This window comes from Gymnoscopelus microlampas, assembly GCF_963454915.1.
Source record: "Gymnoscopelus microlampas genome assembly, chromosome: 7".
Classification (NCBI taxonomy): Eukaryota; Metazoa; Chordata; class Actinopteri; order Myctophiformes; family Myctophidae; genus Gymnoscopelus; species Gymnoscopelus microlampas.
Window position 1 is genome coordinate 11,282,739 of NC_139944.1, and position 16,740 is coordinate 11,299,478.

Genomic DNA, 16,740 nt, shown 5'->3' on the forward strand with positions numbered 1-16,740 from the left:
AAAAAGAAAAGTCATTTTATATCTGATTGTATTAAATCAGACATATTACAGCTGTGTACAGACAGCTTGGTTTATCCTCTAGTGTCACAAAGCGGTCTCCAGTTCATCTGGTCTCATTACAAACCAACACACACGTCTTTGGAGGTGAAAAAAATCCACCGTTATGTTATGAGCAACTTTCTGTCAATAAACTATGCTGTCATTATTTTTCTGTTTGAGTTTGGAAGAACCTGTTTAGAAATTGTAAATATGCCTAAATATTCACAACCGTTTCATCAGTTCATAATTAATAAAACTCACTGATGTGATTTAGAGGCTTAATGAGACTGATTACGTCCTGATGTTCTTCTGATGGATGTTGATTGGTTGGTTGTCAATGTTTATATCGTTCATAAAATCATTCTGAAAATGATTCAGAGAATATTATTCAGATCTATTGTTGTTATAGTTGTGCCATCTTAAACTACATATTTATATAGTTTATAGTTTAGTTATAAATAATACCCAGACTGGTATAATATTTGGTATTTATTTAGTTTATAGTTATCATATCAGACTGAACCATCTTAAAACTACACATTTATAGTTTATAGTTTAGTTATCGTATCAGACTGAACAATCTTAAAACTACTGCTACGTGTATGGTTATGGCGAGAATGTGTATGGTGTTTTTCTCCCTGCTACTCTCTGCCTGCTGCTCTCTGTCACTCACTCCCAGGTCCAGCCCATTCACTCAACTCAACTCCGCCTCTCACCACCGGTTGGTCCTTCCCCTCATCAGTCCACCAATCACCTCCAGCCATCATCAGATATAAAGCACCTGTGACGGCAGCCATCTTTCTCTTTTCCCACCAGCTCATTTGTTTGCTCCATGTCCTAACCAAAGACTGAAGGGCAGTTTAGCTCTGGGTTACCCTGTACATTTTGCACGTAGGTTATTTCCTGTTTAATCCCACTAGTATAGAGGTGAGTGTCAGAGTAGCAGGGAGAAAAACACCATACACATTCTCCCCATAACCACACATGTAACACTACATATGTATAGTTTATAGTTTAGTTATATCAGACTGAAACATCTTAAAACTACATATTTATAGTCTGTTTAGTTATCAGACCCAGACGCTGCCATGCTTGTATGGAATGTAAACATACGACATACTAGTAGTGTGTTATAATGGGACCGGGTAGGAACATAGTTCCAGGAGTTCCTAATGGCTTCTCTTATCTGTAACATTAAATGTCATTAAGCTTGAAGAACTAAACATGTATTTCATTGTTGAGCCAGTTTACTATTTATGTCTACATGTATGAAATAAAGAATATACTTTCACTACTCATCAGAACAAAGACTTTGTTTAATAAAATATGTATATCCAGTTTACTATGTCAACTTTTAAGTACAGATAGAGAACACTTTCACTACTCATCGTCTTTGTTTAATACAATATGTATATCCCCCAGATAGTCCAGGGGCCAAGCCAGATTTTGGTACCACCTAAGGTGGCCGTACATGTTTGGTATTTCTGTATTCCTACATGTCTCTAGTTTATATTTTGGTATGATACATCTTCCATTTCAGTAGCTTAATGACAGTAATCACTCTAAACCGGCTAATGTATCCGGTAGGAGACACAAAGTAGAATCTTTGTGTCTCCTACCGGAAATACACCCGGGCATCAAATTATTGCGACAAAAAACAAAATATATCTATGTATTCAAGGCTTCATGGGGTGTGCAATTGATAGAAAATAAATCATTTTTTGGGTGAACTCCTCCTTTAAGTTTCCCAGGGGGACTCTACCCATTCAGCTATGACCACCCTAGACCGAAGGAGGGTCAACTTTTACAAGCTTATGGAAAGCAGTCTTTTTGCAAACACCAAAAATCTGAGAAGTTATCAATTGCACACCCCATGAAGCCTTGAATACATGGATATATTTTGTTTTTTGTCGCAATAATTTGATGCCCGGGTGTATTTCCGGTAGGAGACACAAAGATTCTACTTTGTGTCTCCTACCGGATACATTAGCCAGTAGGTAGTGATAACTGCCATTAAGCTACTGAATTGGAAGATGTATCATACCAAAATATAAACTAGAGACATGAAGGAATACAAAAATACAAAAACTTTACGGCCACCTCAGGTGGTACCAATTTGTGAAGATATCAGTGTTGGCCCCTGGACTAAGAGAGAAACTTCCTAATCTAAATCTATTTACTCACTAAAGCCACCTACATATCCGGTCAATGGCATTACAGCTACCTGTGTGTGTGTGTGTGTGTGTGTGTGTGTGTGTGTGTGTGTGTGTGTGTGTGTGTGTGTGTGTGTGTGTGTGAGAGATACATCAAATTGTAATTCAACCACATTGAAGGAATGAAAGAATAACAACAACAAAGGTATCAATCATTTAAAATCAAAAACACTTTAATGTTGATATGGTTAAAATGGTGATTAAAATACTGATATATATTACAAATACAATACAAACACAAACATACAGTATTTACACATTTGCCTAAGATTTTTCTAGTTTGTCTGTTTGAATGTTTATGGACCACAATGGAAACAAGCATTTGGCTTTTTTTGTCCCCATTTGGACATTTCAATAAAGATGATAAAACTGAAACTTAAAATGACATCAAACTTATGATTCAATATTTCTATTTCAAAGATGATAAAACTGAAACTTAAAATGACATCAAACTTATGATTCAATATTTCTATTTCAATAAAGATGATAAAACTGAAACTTAAAATGACATCAAACTTATGATTCAATATTTCTATTTCAATAAAGATGATAAAACTTAAAATTACATCAAACTTATGATTCAATATTTCTATTTCAATAAAGATGATAAAACTGAAACTTAAATGACATCAAACGTATGATTCAATATTTCTATTCAACCATATTAACTTGTCGATTTTCCCCAAAACATCCCCCGCCCCACTTTTCATATTTCAAGATTTCTCAAAATCTTTCAGAAGTTATCACATTTTTTTCCCCCATCCAAAAATAGCAGATCCACAGGCTCACAACGCGTCGCGATGCAACTTGTTGTGAGCTTGTAGATCTGCTATATGTCATATGATAAAGTATACGGTTGATATGACAACAACATGAAATCCCATAATTATGATAAACTGTTATAAAAATGAATAAAAACATACATAGACACAGAATAGGGATGCTGGGGTTCAAGTGGTTCATTATTTAAAAAAAATGAAATAAAAGGTTCCCACACAAAGACTTGTGCCAAAGATTCCAGAAGAGAAGATGTGTTTTAAAAAAATACGATTTTCAACATTTTTCAAAGACTTTCAATATTTTTCAGGAATGTTCAAAAATAGCAGATGTACTCGTGGATGTGTTATTTTTTTAATAGCCAACGCTAAAATCTAAAATGACACATGATGCTTTCCTGGTTTTAATGGGTTAAAATAAATGGCTTTGGACTGATAGGTCTTTTTTTGGACCCAAAGAATGGTTCTGCTATGACATCACTGTGAAGAACAATTTTAGGTTCTAGTTGGAACCGTTATTTGTCTGTGTTTAGCTGCTTGCTCTCTAACTACCAGATCTTACAGACCTCTGCTGTAGATGGTTTACCAACATATATCCCTGCATAGAGAGGTTGTGTGAATGTGGTGTTTACTGTATAGATGTAGGCCATTGTGATTTTATCAACATGGTAAAATGACACAGTACCTGCTCTGTGATCTACGTACACCCCCACTAAACCACTACCCCAGAGACCCAACTGTGTGGAGGGACGAGGTCCTGGTCTCAATTTAGTCTCAATGCTGTTGTGTCTGAACCTGTAGTATTCTGAACCAGACCACCAACCTAACATCCAGGACTTGTCATTCTTACCAAACCATGATGGACCCTTGTCCTTTCTGTAATTGTCTATATAACTGACTGCTACACCAAGCCATCCACCCCATTTTATTTCAAAGTAACAACGTTCAGGCAGAATCTCTCTACTCAACACATTACTGTTCACGGTAAATCTGTGTGGATGTTTAGGATAACTTTGGATTTGTCCTGTATTCTTCGCCTTCCTGTTCTCCTCTGACAGGATGAGGTCGTAGTTCATTGTGTTTTCGTCCAGTGAAAGTTGACAGGAATCTGAGAGAAAAACACATGACAAACTAATTAAACACTTCACCTGGTGTCACTGTGTTGGCCATGTTATTAATGCTGAACATTTACACAATGACAATAATGCTAATAATAATAATAATAATAATAATATTTTGTTGTTGTGTGTGTGTGTGTGTGTGTGTGTGTGTGTGTGTGTGTGTGTGTGTGTGTGTGTGTGTGTGTGTGTGTGTGTGTGTGTGTGTGTGTGTGTGTGTGTGTGTGTATCTCCATATCGTAACATTGTAAAGAGGCTTTCACATCATAGCATTGGTGGACTGGTTGCTATAGTTACAGATACTTGCTAGTCCTAGTCGTCATGGATACCACCGTGAGTCAGACCACGACACAGAATGCCTAACTCTAAGGACCCCCTAGGGGCCCCGGACCCCCTATTGAAGACCCCTGATATAAAGGCAAGGGAATCTCAGAGTTAGATCCGGATCCAAAGACTCCAACGAGGTCCAAGACACAACTCAACTCACTCTCTTCTGACATGGACAAGAGTCTAGAGTAGACCAAGGACCAAGACTACATCTGCAAGACTTGGATTAGTTCTAGATTCTCACCAGGAGAGAGATCAGATCTTACAATGCAGACACACACGTGTTGCTACGGAGACATTTCCACTGAGGCCCATTCTACAAATGTCTTCTAGATCAGTAGTTCTCAAACTTTTAGGTGCCAAGGACCCCCAAATTGACATGTATTTGGCCGCGGACCACCGGATCCCCAACTGAAAATGTTTTGTGCCAGGGACCCCTAGAAGAGAAGCTTTGTGTTTTAAACAAATCTAAATTGTTCAAAATGTTAAAAAAAACTTCAAAAATAGCAGATGTACAATCTTGCGAGATTGTGCGGCACAAAGTGAAAATCTGGTATTTTACCATTTTACACACAGGCCTGTTTATACCAGTGGTGATAAAACATTTTCATGTCAAGGACCCCCGATTGAATATGTATTTGTCCGCGGACCCCCATCTGAAAATAGTATATGTGCTAGAATCCCCTGTACAAGACTTACAGTGAGTGGTTAAAATGTTTCAATGGAACCCCTTCAAGGACCTCTGGGGGTCCCAGGACCTCACTTTGAGAACCACTGGTGTACTGGTATCCAAACAATGTCAGTGTATGAAGGGTTTGTGTAAAAGCAGTGAAATGATCACGTGGACTCACGTTGTAAAAAGTCAGCTCTGTTTGTGCTCCCTGGAGGCACTGGTGGATGTGAGACATGGACTGGAAGCTCTGTAAATACAAGAAGTCATTAAACATCATGGTGGACATTAAACATCACTGGTGGATGTGAGACATGGACTTGAGGCTCTGTAAATACAAGAAGTCATTAAACATCATGACTGAAGAATGACCTGAACTGAGGCTACATTTTAATCTAAAAAGTTTACATAAATCAATGGGTGCATTTGGAAATACACACTGGGTGCTCTCATTGGTAAATTGGTCGGTGCGTCCAGTGTACTGAGTGGGCACACTGACCCACCCTGCTCTGAAGCCTGGTGGGTCAGTGCATTTGATTGATTGATTGAATACTTTATTATACTTATAGGGGCGGCAGGGGCTTAGGGGTAGAGTGAACTGGAAACATCAAGGTTCCCAGTTCGATCCCGGGCTGGGGGACTCCCCCAGAGTGTTGAAGTGTCCTTGAGCAAGACGTTAAACCCCTAATTGCTCCCGATGAACAGGTTGGTGCCTTGCATGGTTTCCTCTGCCATCGGTGTGTGAATGGGTGATTGTAATGCACAATATATGTAAAGCGCTTTGGATAAAAGTGCTATATAAATGCACCATTTTTTACCATTTACTTTATTAATCAGAAATGTAAACAGCACAGAGGTACAGTCAGACATTAAGGCTGTAGGATAACACTTAATGTTAATACAAATTAAAAATAAGTAATTTAGTGATACATCTGGATCTTACCAAGTGTCTCCAAAAGGTGGGTCTGGTGTTGTTTAAGAGCATTGTAAAAGGCTGCTTGAACAGATGTCCCCCCCTTCATCTAGCAGTGATGTGTACAGGGTCTTCATTTGGTTAAAAAAATAAAGCTATCTGCATCTCTACATCCCCACATATATAGTAGTATAACAACTGGTACATTTATAGTTTTGGAAGAAGAGGTAGATGATGTACATCCTGGTAAAAAAAAAGGTAGCACCACCAACAACCTACTCACTAGTTAACTCAAGTGTTGTCACTGTCAGAACAGAAAATGCTCACCTTTTTCTGCATCCATGTTTTCTGAAGTGAAGCCGTCATCATCATCCTGTTAAACACAGTCATGTTATACTTTAGTGCTATTGAACAACATTATGTCTATATAATATACATTACTGTTTGTCTTGTATGATATACGTTACTGTATGTCTTTATACATTACTGTATGTCTTTATGTTACATTGTGACAACTCTCCATCACACTAGACAGTGTTACATTGTGACAAATCTCCATCACACTAGACAGTGTTACATTGTGACAAATCTCCATCACACTAGACAGTGTTACATTGTGACAAATCTCCATCACACTAGACAGTGTTACATTGTGACAAATCTCCATCATACTAGACAGTGTTACATTGTGACAAATCTCCATCATACTAGAGGACAACTATAACTCTTACCTGGGTCAGCGGAGGTTCTGTCACCATGTGGATAGTTGAAAAATAACAAAAAGAAAATACATTTAAGAATGAACACAAGACAAAATCAATAACACAATGAAAAACAGTGACTAAAATACAAATACGTTAAGCATTCCATAGATGTTCATACTACATAAAGGTTAGGTGGAATCAAGGTATTACGGTATACCAGGTTATTTAGAAATCCTAAATATAGGATTTTCAGAACCATCAAATATACAAACTCTGCTCTTTCTATTAAACTGACACAGAGATGCTGTATTGAGGTGATGTATTGTATCACAGCATTATGAAATATTGAGGTGATGTATCACAGCATTATGAAATATTGAGGTGATGAATCACAGCATTATGAAATATTTAGGTGATGTATCACAGCATTATGAAATATTTAGGTGATGTATTGTATCACATTATGAAACATTGACACAAAACTTCTTCTAACTACAAACAGTTTATGAGTCACATGGTTTTATTCAACTGTCAGTTTGTCACCAACACTCACACATCTCTGTTCACAGCACTGATGACACACACACACACACACACACACACACACACACACACACACACACACACACACACACACACACACACACACACACACACACACACACACACACACACACACACACACACACACACACACAGAGCATTTATTTATATAATATCTGCATAACTCTACTCTCCTAACACTGATGATTCACTCTACCTTATTGCTGCTATGTCCTCAGCCTATTAGAATGCTTGTTGCATTCAAGTTTACATTCAATTTAAGTTAAAAAAAAGATGACTTAAAATGACTTGGGCAGAAAGTTAGAATGTAACAAGCATTCTGATTGGTTGAGGACAAAGGCAATAAGGCTCAATGTAGCAGCAGTGTAAGAGAGTAGAGTTAGGCAGAAATGTCTATTTGTCCACAGAATGACGTAGGCAATTATGCTATGAGGCTAGTTTTGTTTCTGTGATTTCACACCATCATCCTTTAAATGGTTCAAATCAGATTCAAAATCATTACTAAAATTATTTCATTTATTTAAAAGCTATTTCATCCTTTGAAGTCTCACAAATGTGTACGAATGCTACTACAAATTATATTTAAGTTGTGTGTTTTTTTCTTTTAAATTAAAGTTATACGTGTTTTGAAACATAAATAAATCTCAATAAAAAAGATAAATAAGTGATTGAGTAATACATGTTGATCTTACCAGGCGTCTCAGAGAGTTGTTGTGTAAGAGCATTGTAAAAGGTAACAGATGTTTCTCCAGGTTCTAGCAGTGATGTGCACAGTGCGTTGCATTGGTCCACACTCGTCTCTGCAGCTTTAATCTTAGCATGGAGCTCAGGAGGGACCCTGGTTCCTAGACTGTCTACTAAAGACATGATTGTGGAAGACTGCAACACAAAATGTTCTGCTAGGAAGAGAAAAAAAGAAGTGTGGTTGAGATAAATGAAGCTCCTGCATCTCTACATCCACACATAAGCCAACAATAAGTATTCTGCCCCCACTACAATGACTTAATATTCTGACATTCCCTCAGTGCTGTTTAGTGTGCCCTAGGGGCATGTCGATGTGTTTTGTTTCTGTTCATAAAGTGGTAGTCTGGGAGGCTTGGGCTCAAAGCCTGGACAGCAGGGGCGCGGCCACTGCGTTCTGTTTCAAATCAACAGCCAATGAAGAAAAGGGGGCGGGATCCACATGCAGTGGGTGTTGCTTGTAAATAGGAGCGACGGGAAGCAATTTCCCCTTGTTGTGTACTGCTGTTTGCCTCTCGTCTGACTTTTTAGACGAGTTGCACAGCTCTCAGACCGGTAAGAGGCGTGTCCGCTCAGATTCTGAGCGTAAGTTACATCCCGCCCACAAATACAGGGGCTCTGGCCCAGAAGTTCCTCACCCCTCCCGTTTGTATGCGAGAGCTGGCGAAAATTTCTGGGAACTCAGATTAATAAAGTGGCAGCTTTGAATGCTTCAGGTGTTGCCTATCAGCAATCAAATGATTACTAGCAGCTGGCAGGTTTTGAGCCTCAGTGTAAGAAGGCAGCTTCAGATTGATGTCCACCTTGTTTCTTTATGCCCTTGAGAAGCAAAGTTTGTAAGTAAATGTGTTTATGTCTCGTTTGTTAAATGTATAAAGACTTTGGGGAAAATAAGTACTTTAATTTATAGGGGTGTGCCGATACACTCATTTCACGATATGATACACGATATTGGGCTCACGATATCGATACGATATATGGCACTTTTTTATTATGAAAATCTATGGGGGGAAAAAAAGCAAATGCAAACAATTACTTGTTTTTGCATTATTATTATTGCCCCAAAAAAAAACAAGAAAAAAACCCCAACAAAACGATACATATCGTCACGAAAACGTATCGCGATATATCACGGGATATATCGGCACACCCCTATTCATTTACTGTTTTGAGTGGTTTCTTTAGGCCTCATGTATTGCTATGTCATGCTTTCTGGTACCTGATTTGTGTTTGTGATTTTGTTACATCTGAGTACAGATTCATACCTACAAATACACAACATTAACAAAACTACATACTACCATCACAATATCAGCACAACTACACCATACCATCACAATACCAACGAAACAGGCATGTAGGTTGTAGGTGTAGTATGGGCCTGCTCTAGTAAACAGTAATGTTTAATCTAAGTCTGTCTGAATATCAGTTAATTCAATAAAGGACTCACCTGAAGATGCTGCAGTCGGGTTCCATGAATCCATCAATGTTTTCAGCTCTGAAACATCAGAGACAATTCATGTTAGAGTAAAATCATGTTTTCAGCTCTGAAACATGAGAGATAATTCATGTTAGAGTTAAATCATGTTTCCAACTCTGAAACATGAGATAATTCAATATTTTACAATATTAGTCATGTATTAAATCATTGCTTTAACTACTTTGAATGACAAATAACAAAAAAATCTGGTCTACAAGCTCACAACGCGTTACGTTGTGAACTTGTCGTCAGCTATTTCCACTCATTGAAAGAATGTTGAAAAGTTTGAAATTACTAAATTTCTGTATATGTTTTGTTGTTATTTGGGGCTGGTGGTGTGGGGACAATTGTGGGACATTGTTGACAATTGTATTACAGTATATGCCCTGTGTGTGTGTGAGTGTGTGTGTGTGTGTGTGTGTGTGTGTGTGTGTGTGTGTGTGTGTGTGTGTGTGTGTGTGTGTGTGTGTGTGTGTGTGTGTGTGCGGGGGGGGGGGGGGGGGGGGGATTTAAAGTGTGATAGCTCTAAATACGGTATTGGCATCAAAATAAGCTTACAGTGCATTTTGGATCCGCACAATGATGGCATTGTGGCAATCTTACAGTAACACACAATTGAAAATGTCAGATCTACAAGCTCAGAATGCATTGCAACCCAGGAGCCGCGGCTTCTGATTGGTCTGTGGTGTGGGGGCGGGACCAGTGGCTTCCAATCTAAAGGTCCGTGGGCGGCGCAGGACAGAGCCTTCCAATGTAAAGTCCAAGTCATTTGCCTATGTAATAGGTGACGTTTGGAAATCCGTCTCAAACAGGATTATAGCCAGACGGAGAAGTGAAGGAAAAAAATGAAAAAAGAAAAACGCCTTCTCGAGCGATTCCAGGCTACTGTCACCTCACGGAGCATATATTAGTGAACAGGCAACACACACAAAGTAGCCATGTGCAGTAATATAGAACATTTAGATGCATCGTAGGATCAACTCAAATAGTTAACAGACAAGTATTAATACAATCAATATCAGCTCACCTTAATGAGTAATGACTTGTTTCTCTCACCTTGTCTCCTTACTTCTTCATGGAACATCTGGTTGGTGTAGTGGCTTCCACCGTTCTCCTCCACCATCTGGTTGATTTTCTCCAGCAGCTCAGTGACCTGAGAGGAGGGATCCTTGCTTTCGTTGTCTAAGACATGATAAAGATCACTATATTTGCTGATTAGTTCTTGTAGTTCTGGAGAATCATTCAAAAATTCTTCAGTTGAACCTTGAAGCTTGTCACCATGAGTGAAGAGAATCATGGTGAATTTATCTGAACTTTGTCCAAATGCTTTCTGAATCTTTTCCACGACTTTCCTCTCCTCGTCTGTGTATCTCCCTAGTTTGATCACAGCCAGGAACACATGAGGACCAGGAGCAGCACATGAAATACAGTTTTTAACCTCTTCAAAGGTGTCATCTTCACTGAACCCAGTGTCAAACAAGCCTGGAGTGTCAATAACAGAAACCTTTCTGCCAGCCACTACACCACTGGCCTTATTACAGGTCTTTGTCACAGAATCGCCAGCAAACTTGGATTCAAATGCTTCAAGACCCAGGATGGTGTTTCCTGTGGCACTCTTTCCAGCCCCAGTCTTCCCCACCATCACAATACGAAGTTCTTCATTATTTGTAATGACATCTGATAAAGGAAGGAAGGAAGGAAGGAAGGAAGGAAGGAAAGAAAGACATCAATGACAGCATCCGTAATGTATGAATTAATAATTTGAAGTGTTGTATTATAGCAACAGATGACAGTTTAAGTATTGCATCATTAAATGTTTAGGCTCTCTAAATTATAGAAGGCTATCACTCACTAGAATTATCATTGTATTTTGTATTAACATCAGGGAGGATGTCTCTTCCATCAGCCAGCATGACTGCCTCCCACACAGTGCCAACCTTTTGAAGACAAGGCCTGGAGTTTGACTAGTAGGAGGACATTTGCATTCATCTTCTTGAGAAGCTTTGGACCTAAGTTAACTCTTTTTTAGCTTGTTAAGTTGTACCTTTGTTGCCTCCTTCGGCTTGAGAAGTTTGAAGCCTTGTTTTGTTTTGACTTTCATTAAATACACTTTAATTTTTGCATACAACGTTTCCTTGGTCTTTATCTGCATCTGGGTTCTCTGTCTGCCTTGACAAATAATAATAATAATAATAAGACTGGTGGATAGATCAAAAAATCGTTCTCTTTTTCATAAAAGCGTGAAACTTGCTACACTTGTACAGTTTGGGGTCCTGGATATGGAGCCATCACAAAAACGCCCCCTGGTGGCTGTTTTATTTTTGGCCATAACCAAATTATATATTAGCATCATTTCTCCTGAACTAAACATGATAACATAATCAAGCCTGAGGAACTCAATATAACAAGGCGTCACATTGAACTTCAATGGATGGCCGCCATGTTGTTTTCTGTCACCCTATTACTTTAAATGATGAGCGTGTTCTTGATAGGTGATTCTACCTCTATTTGATGGCCAAGGATTTCAGTGAAACCATCTAAAACAGAGGTTCTCAAACTATGGGTCGGGACCCCTAGTGATCATAAAACCTATCACTGTCGTGTTGCACCGCACATCCTCCAACCACAGGTAATCTGATGGTGATATTGGGCTAAAATCTGTCCTGATATGGAGCGTCGGCCATGGTGTTGTGACGTGGCCTGAACCAATGAAATTAACAATTAAATGAATAAATAATAGGAGCGGAATTGTGGAAAGGAATGAAGCTACAGTGGGGTGTGCAAAAGAGATTGAAGAGGTTAGTGAGCTAGTTAGCATGAGGTCCTCTGGCAGAATACAGAGTGATAATAAAACAGACCTACCGTTATACGTTATAGGCTGATCTGCTGGATTCAATGGAAACATCTCTGAAACACATTAGAGTAAAATCATTGTTAATCTGTTGACTGGAGCTTACAGTATCTGTGGTAACACTTCAAGAATACAGTATTACATTTATAAATAAATAAATATTATTATGTATACTTTGTTTTATTTAATCATAGTAAAATAACAGATGCAGTACAGCAGTTGATTCCATGCAGTGGAACTCAGTACAACATAGATTTATCTTACCTTCAACATGAGTCTGTTTCACATCTATAGAGCAGAAAGATTACAGGTTAATGCACATCATGTTAACTCTTACAGTTATATAGTTAACACTATATATACATTGACTACATGAACACATGTTTGATCAATATAATCAATACTGTGTATTCACAAAGTCTTTGACCATGTCATTATAGATGTATGGATGATTTATCAAATATAGATGTATCATCATTATATATACATAGATGGATGATATATCAAATATAGATTAAAAAAATACTTACCAGGGTGCTTCTTCTTCCAGTATAAATATCCCAGTACTGCTGCCACTAAGATGATGATGATCAGTGTAAAAATCCCTGCAATCACTGCTCCAGTTGATCCTCCCTCTGTGTAAATCATATCCTCTGAAACACATAGTTATAACACAACTGTAAACATTATATCTCTGTGTGAATCATATCCTCTGAAACACATAGTTATGACACAACTGTAAACATTATATCTCTGTGTAAATCATATCCTCTGAAACACATAGTTATAACACAACTGTAAACATTATATCTCTGTGTAAATCATATCCTCTGAAACACATAGTTATAACACAACTGTAAACATTATATCTCTGTGTGAATCATATCATCTGAAACACATAGTTACAACACAACTGTAAACATGATACATGGAAATCAAAATGGTTACAGTCCTGTGGTCCAAAGCTCACAGGTTTAATTCCTGCCTGGTCTCCATTAACATCCATGTGTCCTACATGTTACACTAACACTGTGGTCTACATTAACACGTGTCCTACATGTTACACTAACACTGTGGTCTACATTAACACGTGTCCTACATGTTACACTAACACTGTGGTCTCTATTAACATGTGTCCTACATGTTACACCAACACTGTGGTCTACATTAACATGTGTCCTACATGTTACACTAACTCTGTGGTCTTCCTCGGCGTAGTGGGAATGTGTGTGCAAAATTTCACAGAAATCGCACGTTGCGTTCATGATTTGAGGCTTTTTGTTGAAACGGACCTATCCAGCACATTGGAAGCCAATGTTAGCCAATTAGGATGGAATATGAAATATCGGACACGTCCATCTTGATCACATGCTATAGAGATCATGTGTAGCGATTTGCGTGATTTTTGGACAGAATTTGAAGGAGTAATAGCAAAAAAATAGTTTTACAAAAGTCAGTGTCCTGGTGGCACTCTAAAAGGCAGATGTGAAAAATGCAGGGCAAATGTTTTTCCTTGGCCTCTAGGGAGAGTGCGTGCAAAGTTTCATGCAGATCGTGCAGTCATAGGTAAAAACGCAAATCGGTCTGTTATAGCGCCACCATGAGGCTGATTTGAACATTTTCAAGTGGTGTTTCTTTCTCGGCCTAGTGGGAATGTGTGTGCACAATTTCACGGAAATCGCATGCTGCGTTGATGATTTGAGGCATTTTGTTCAAAACAAACCAATCCTGCAAACTTTGGAAGCCAATCTTAGCAAATCAGGATGGAATATGGAAAATCACATGACTATAGAGATACTGTGCACCGTTTTGCGTGATGTTTGGATAAAATCTGTAGGAGTAATATCAAAAAATGTGTTTTGCACAAATCGGCCTCCTGGTGGCACTATAACAGGCCCATGTGAAAAATTTGGGGCAAAGGTTCTGAATTGGCATCCCGGGAGTGTGTGTGCAGTTTCGCAGCGAGCGGGCCAACGGTGCCGGAGATTAGCTGTTCACAGACAGATGGACACACGGACGGACAGGGGGTGAAACATACTCTCTCGCCATGCCTTTCAGCCTGGCGGAGACAATGAACTTGTAATGTTTGTTATGAGTCCATTTTAAAAGCAGCTTCACACACATGGATGAAGAGTAGACTTTATGATGAAATAACAACCTGTTAGCTACTGATGAACATTATTATCACCAATAAGGCGTCCAGCTTGGCTCACCAGTGACATCTGTCTTCTGAACATGGTTACAACATTAGAGGAGCAGCTTCTGGTCTGCTGTGGGAGTCCTGGTGGCCAGAGACGCAGACTGGCCCTTTGGGCCCCTTTTACTCCATCCATCCATCCTCTGTGTGTGTGCGTGCGTGCGTGCGTGTATATATAACAAAATTACTTCCTAAATTTCTTTCAAAAAATATTAAAAAATGTATCAAGAGTTATCTTACCAGGTAACTTGTCAAGTATGTAACTGTTATCAGTGTATTTGTTTAAAAACTGACTGGACTGTAGAATTTGATTTTAGAATCTTAATTTGTCTTTTTGTATTCATTTTTGTTCAGTTTTGTTTTTACTTTACTGTGTATTTTTAGTTGTACATCTGTATTGTATTTGCTTTGTTCAGGACCCCAGGATGAATAGAGGCTCATTCACGTGTCTCTAATGGGGATCCTTTAACAAACATAAACATTACCTGAGATGTAACGTTGTGTCTCAACAGTGTAGTTGAATCGTGGCAGGTGAACTCTACAGGTCATGTTGTTTGCTCCCCTCACTGTCACATTCCTCTGGACAATGTAACAGTGTTGAGGACGGGTCTCTGTCACTGAGGGTCCAGCAGGGAGGAGGGTTCCATCACCGTCCAGCCAAGACATCCCAGGTTGTGGATACCAGCACCCAGAGTCACATGACAAAGATAAACCACCGTCTGTTGGTCCATTTGAAGAGATCACTGGATGAGACACTGACCCTGCAAAAACATAAAAATATAAATATGATAATCAATATATCCATCCATCCATCCATCTACAATGCTGACAATATTTACAAATCTAAAATCTAAAGCTATGGATACCACAAGAGAGAACATGTAAAACATTATTTACAGACACAGCTCGAGTTCTACTGTAATTAGATGAATTGATTGATTGAATACTTAATTAACAGTGTTTCCCCTAAATGCATGTAACAGTGGCAGGTGAAGCTACAACCTCCTTAATTTTTATATAAATTACTATTATTATTATTATTTCTTAATGATGGAAGACAGCTCTATCTTATGTCTTTATAAACTAAAGTTATATTATTATGTTCTATCAGTAGGCCTATGGACACACATAGGTTTTTTAACGGAAGATTAAGATTGGGAAATAGTGGGTCTGTATGTCTGTGTGTCTGTGTGTCTGTCTGTCTGTCTGTCTGTCTGTCTGTCTGTCTGTTTGTCGCCCCTAGAGGAAGGCAGAGATAAAGTCATGCTATGAGTGATACAGGTATTTAAGGGTTTTCTTAAGCAGTGTTGTTTTTGATGTGTACAATGTTGTGTTGAAGTGTGACTCATGCCAGTTGTTTTTTTGGTCACAGCATCACTAGGACAATAAAACTTACCAACAAGGAGCTGGATCAAAGTGTAGCTGTATTGTAGTGGAGCAGAACATCTGTACCTCCCCTCATCTGAAAGCTTCACCCTGGACAGTTTCAGTGACATGTTACCATTAGGAAGCTTCTCAGGAAACAGAGACGTCCTGTCTTTGTATAACGGGTTCAGCTCTTGGCCATGTTTGTAATGTCCATCTTGGAGGAGATTAATGAGGTATGGCTTCAGGTCAGGTCTTGACCACTCCACTGTCTTCCTGGCCATGTTGAACGGTGGTTTAATGAGACATGGAAGGATCACCTCATCCCCCTCTTTGACCAAGATGTCCTGAGAAGACCCGATCACCTGATGTTGTCCTTAAAACAAAAACAAATGAGGCATGGAGTTAGTTCATGATACACACTGGACTCATACTGTAATCAGCTGTCAGTCAGCCAGTGGCATCAATTCAGCAAAAGCTAAGGTATGGCAAGGTCACGTGACAGCATTAATAAGGCCACCAAACACTCATAGGCTATATAGTATAACCAAACAAAGGCTACATTGCAACATGTCAATGTGTACAAATGGCTTTAGACTTATAAGGGATAGGGTCTTCTTTCATGTGTATCAGTCATGATTGTTTCGCCATCAAACAATATCAAGCAAAAAGGAAACATCGGCAGGTCCTTCTTCTCTCCATCGCGCTGCTCGCGCACCTCTCATAACGGGTCTAATCCGGCAGTCTCGGCCCACGAAAAAAATGGGGCAGTGTGCTTTAGG

General features: G+C 38.9%; 1 protein-coding gene across 1 annotated transcript; it reads right to left on the reverse strand.

The window, feature by feature from the left end:
* Nucleotides 1-3,748: 3,748 nt before the first annotated feature.
* On the reverse strand, nucleotides 3,749-16,277 carry LOC311048428 (uncharacterized protein; the record flags this gene model as incomplete). The annotated part of the gene is made up of 7 exons (XM_084061686.1): nucleotides 15,990-16,277; nucleotides 15,079-15,354; nucleotides 10,602-11,222; nucleotides 9,516-9,563; nucleotides 8,017-8,223; nucleotides 4,041-4,136; nucleotides 3,749-3,765 (listed from the first exon to the last, which is right to left on the reverse strand). The coding sequence occupies exons 1-7, from the start codon at nucleotides 16,240-16,242 to the stop codon at nucleotides 3,749-3,751; spliced, it is 1,518 nt and encodes a 505-aa protein (XP_083917812.1). The 5' UTR covers nucleotides 16,243-16,277.
* Nucleotides 16,278-16,740: the final 463 nt, after the last annotated feature.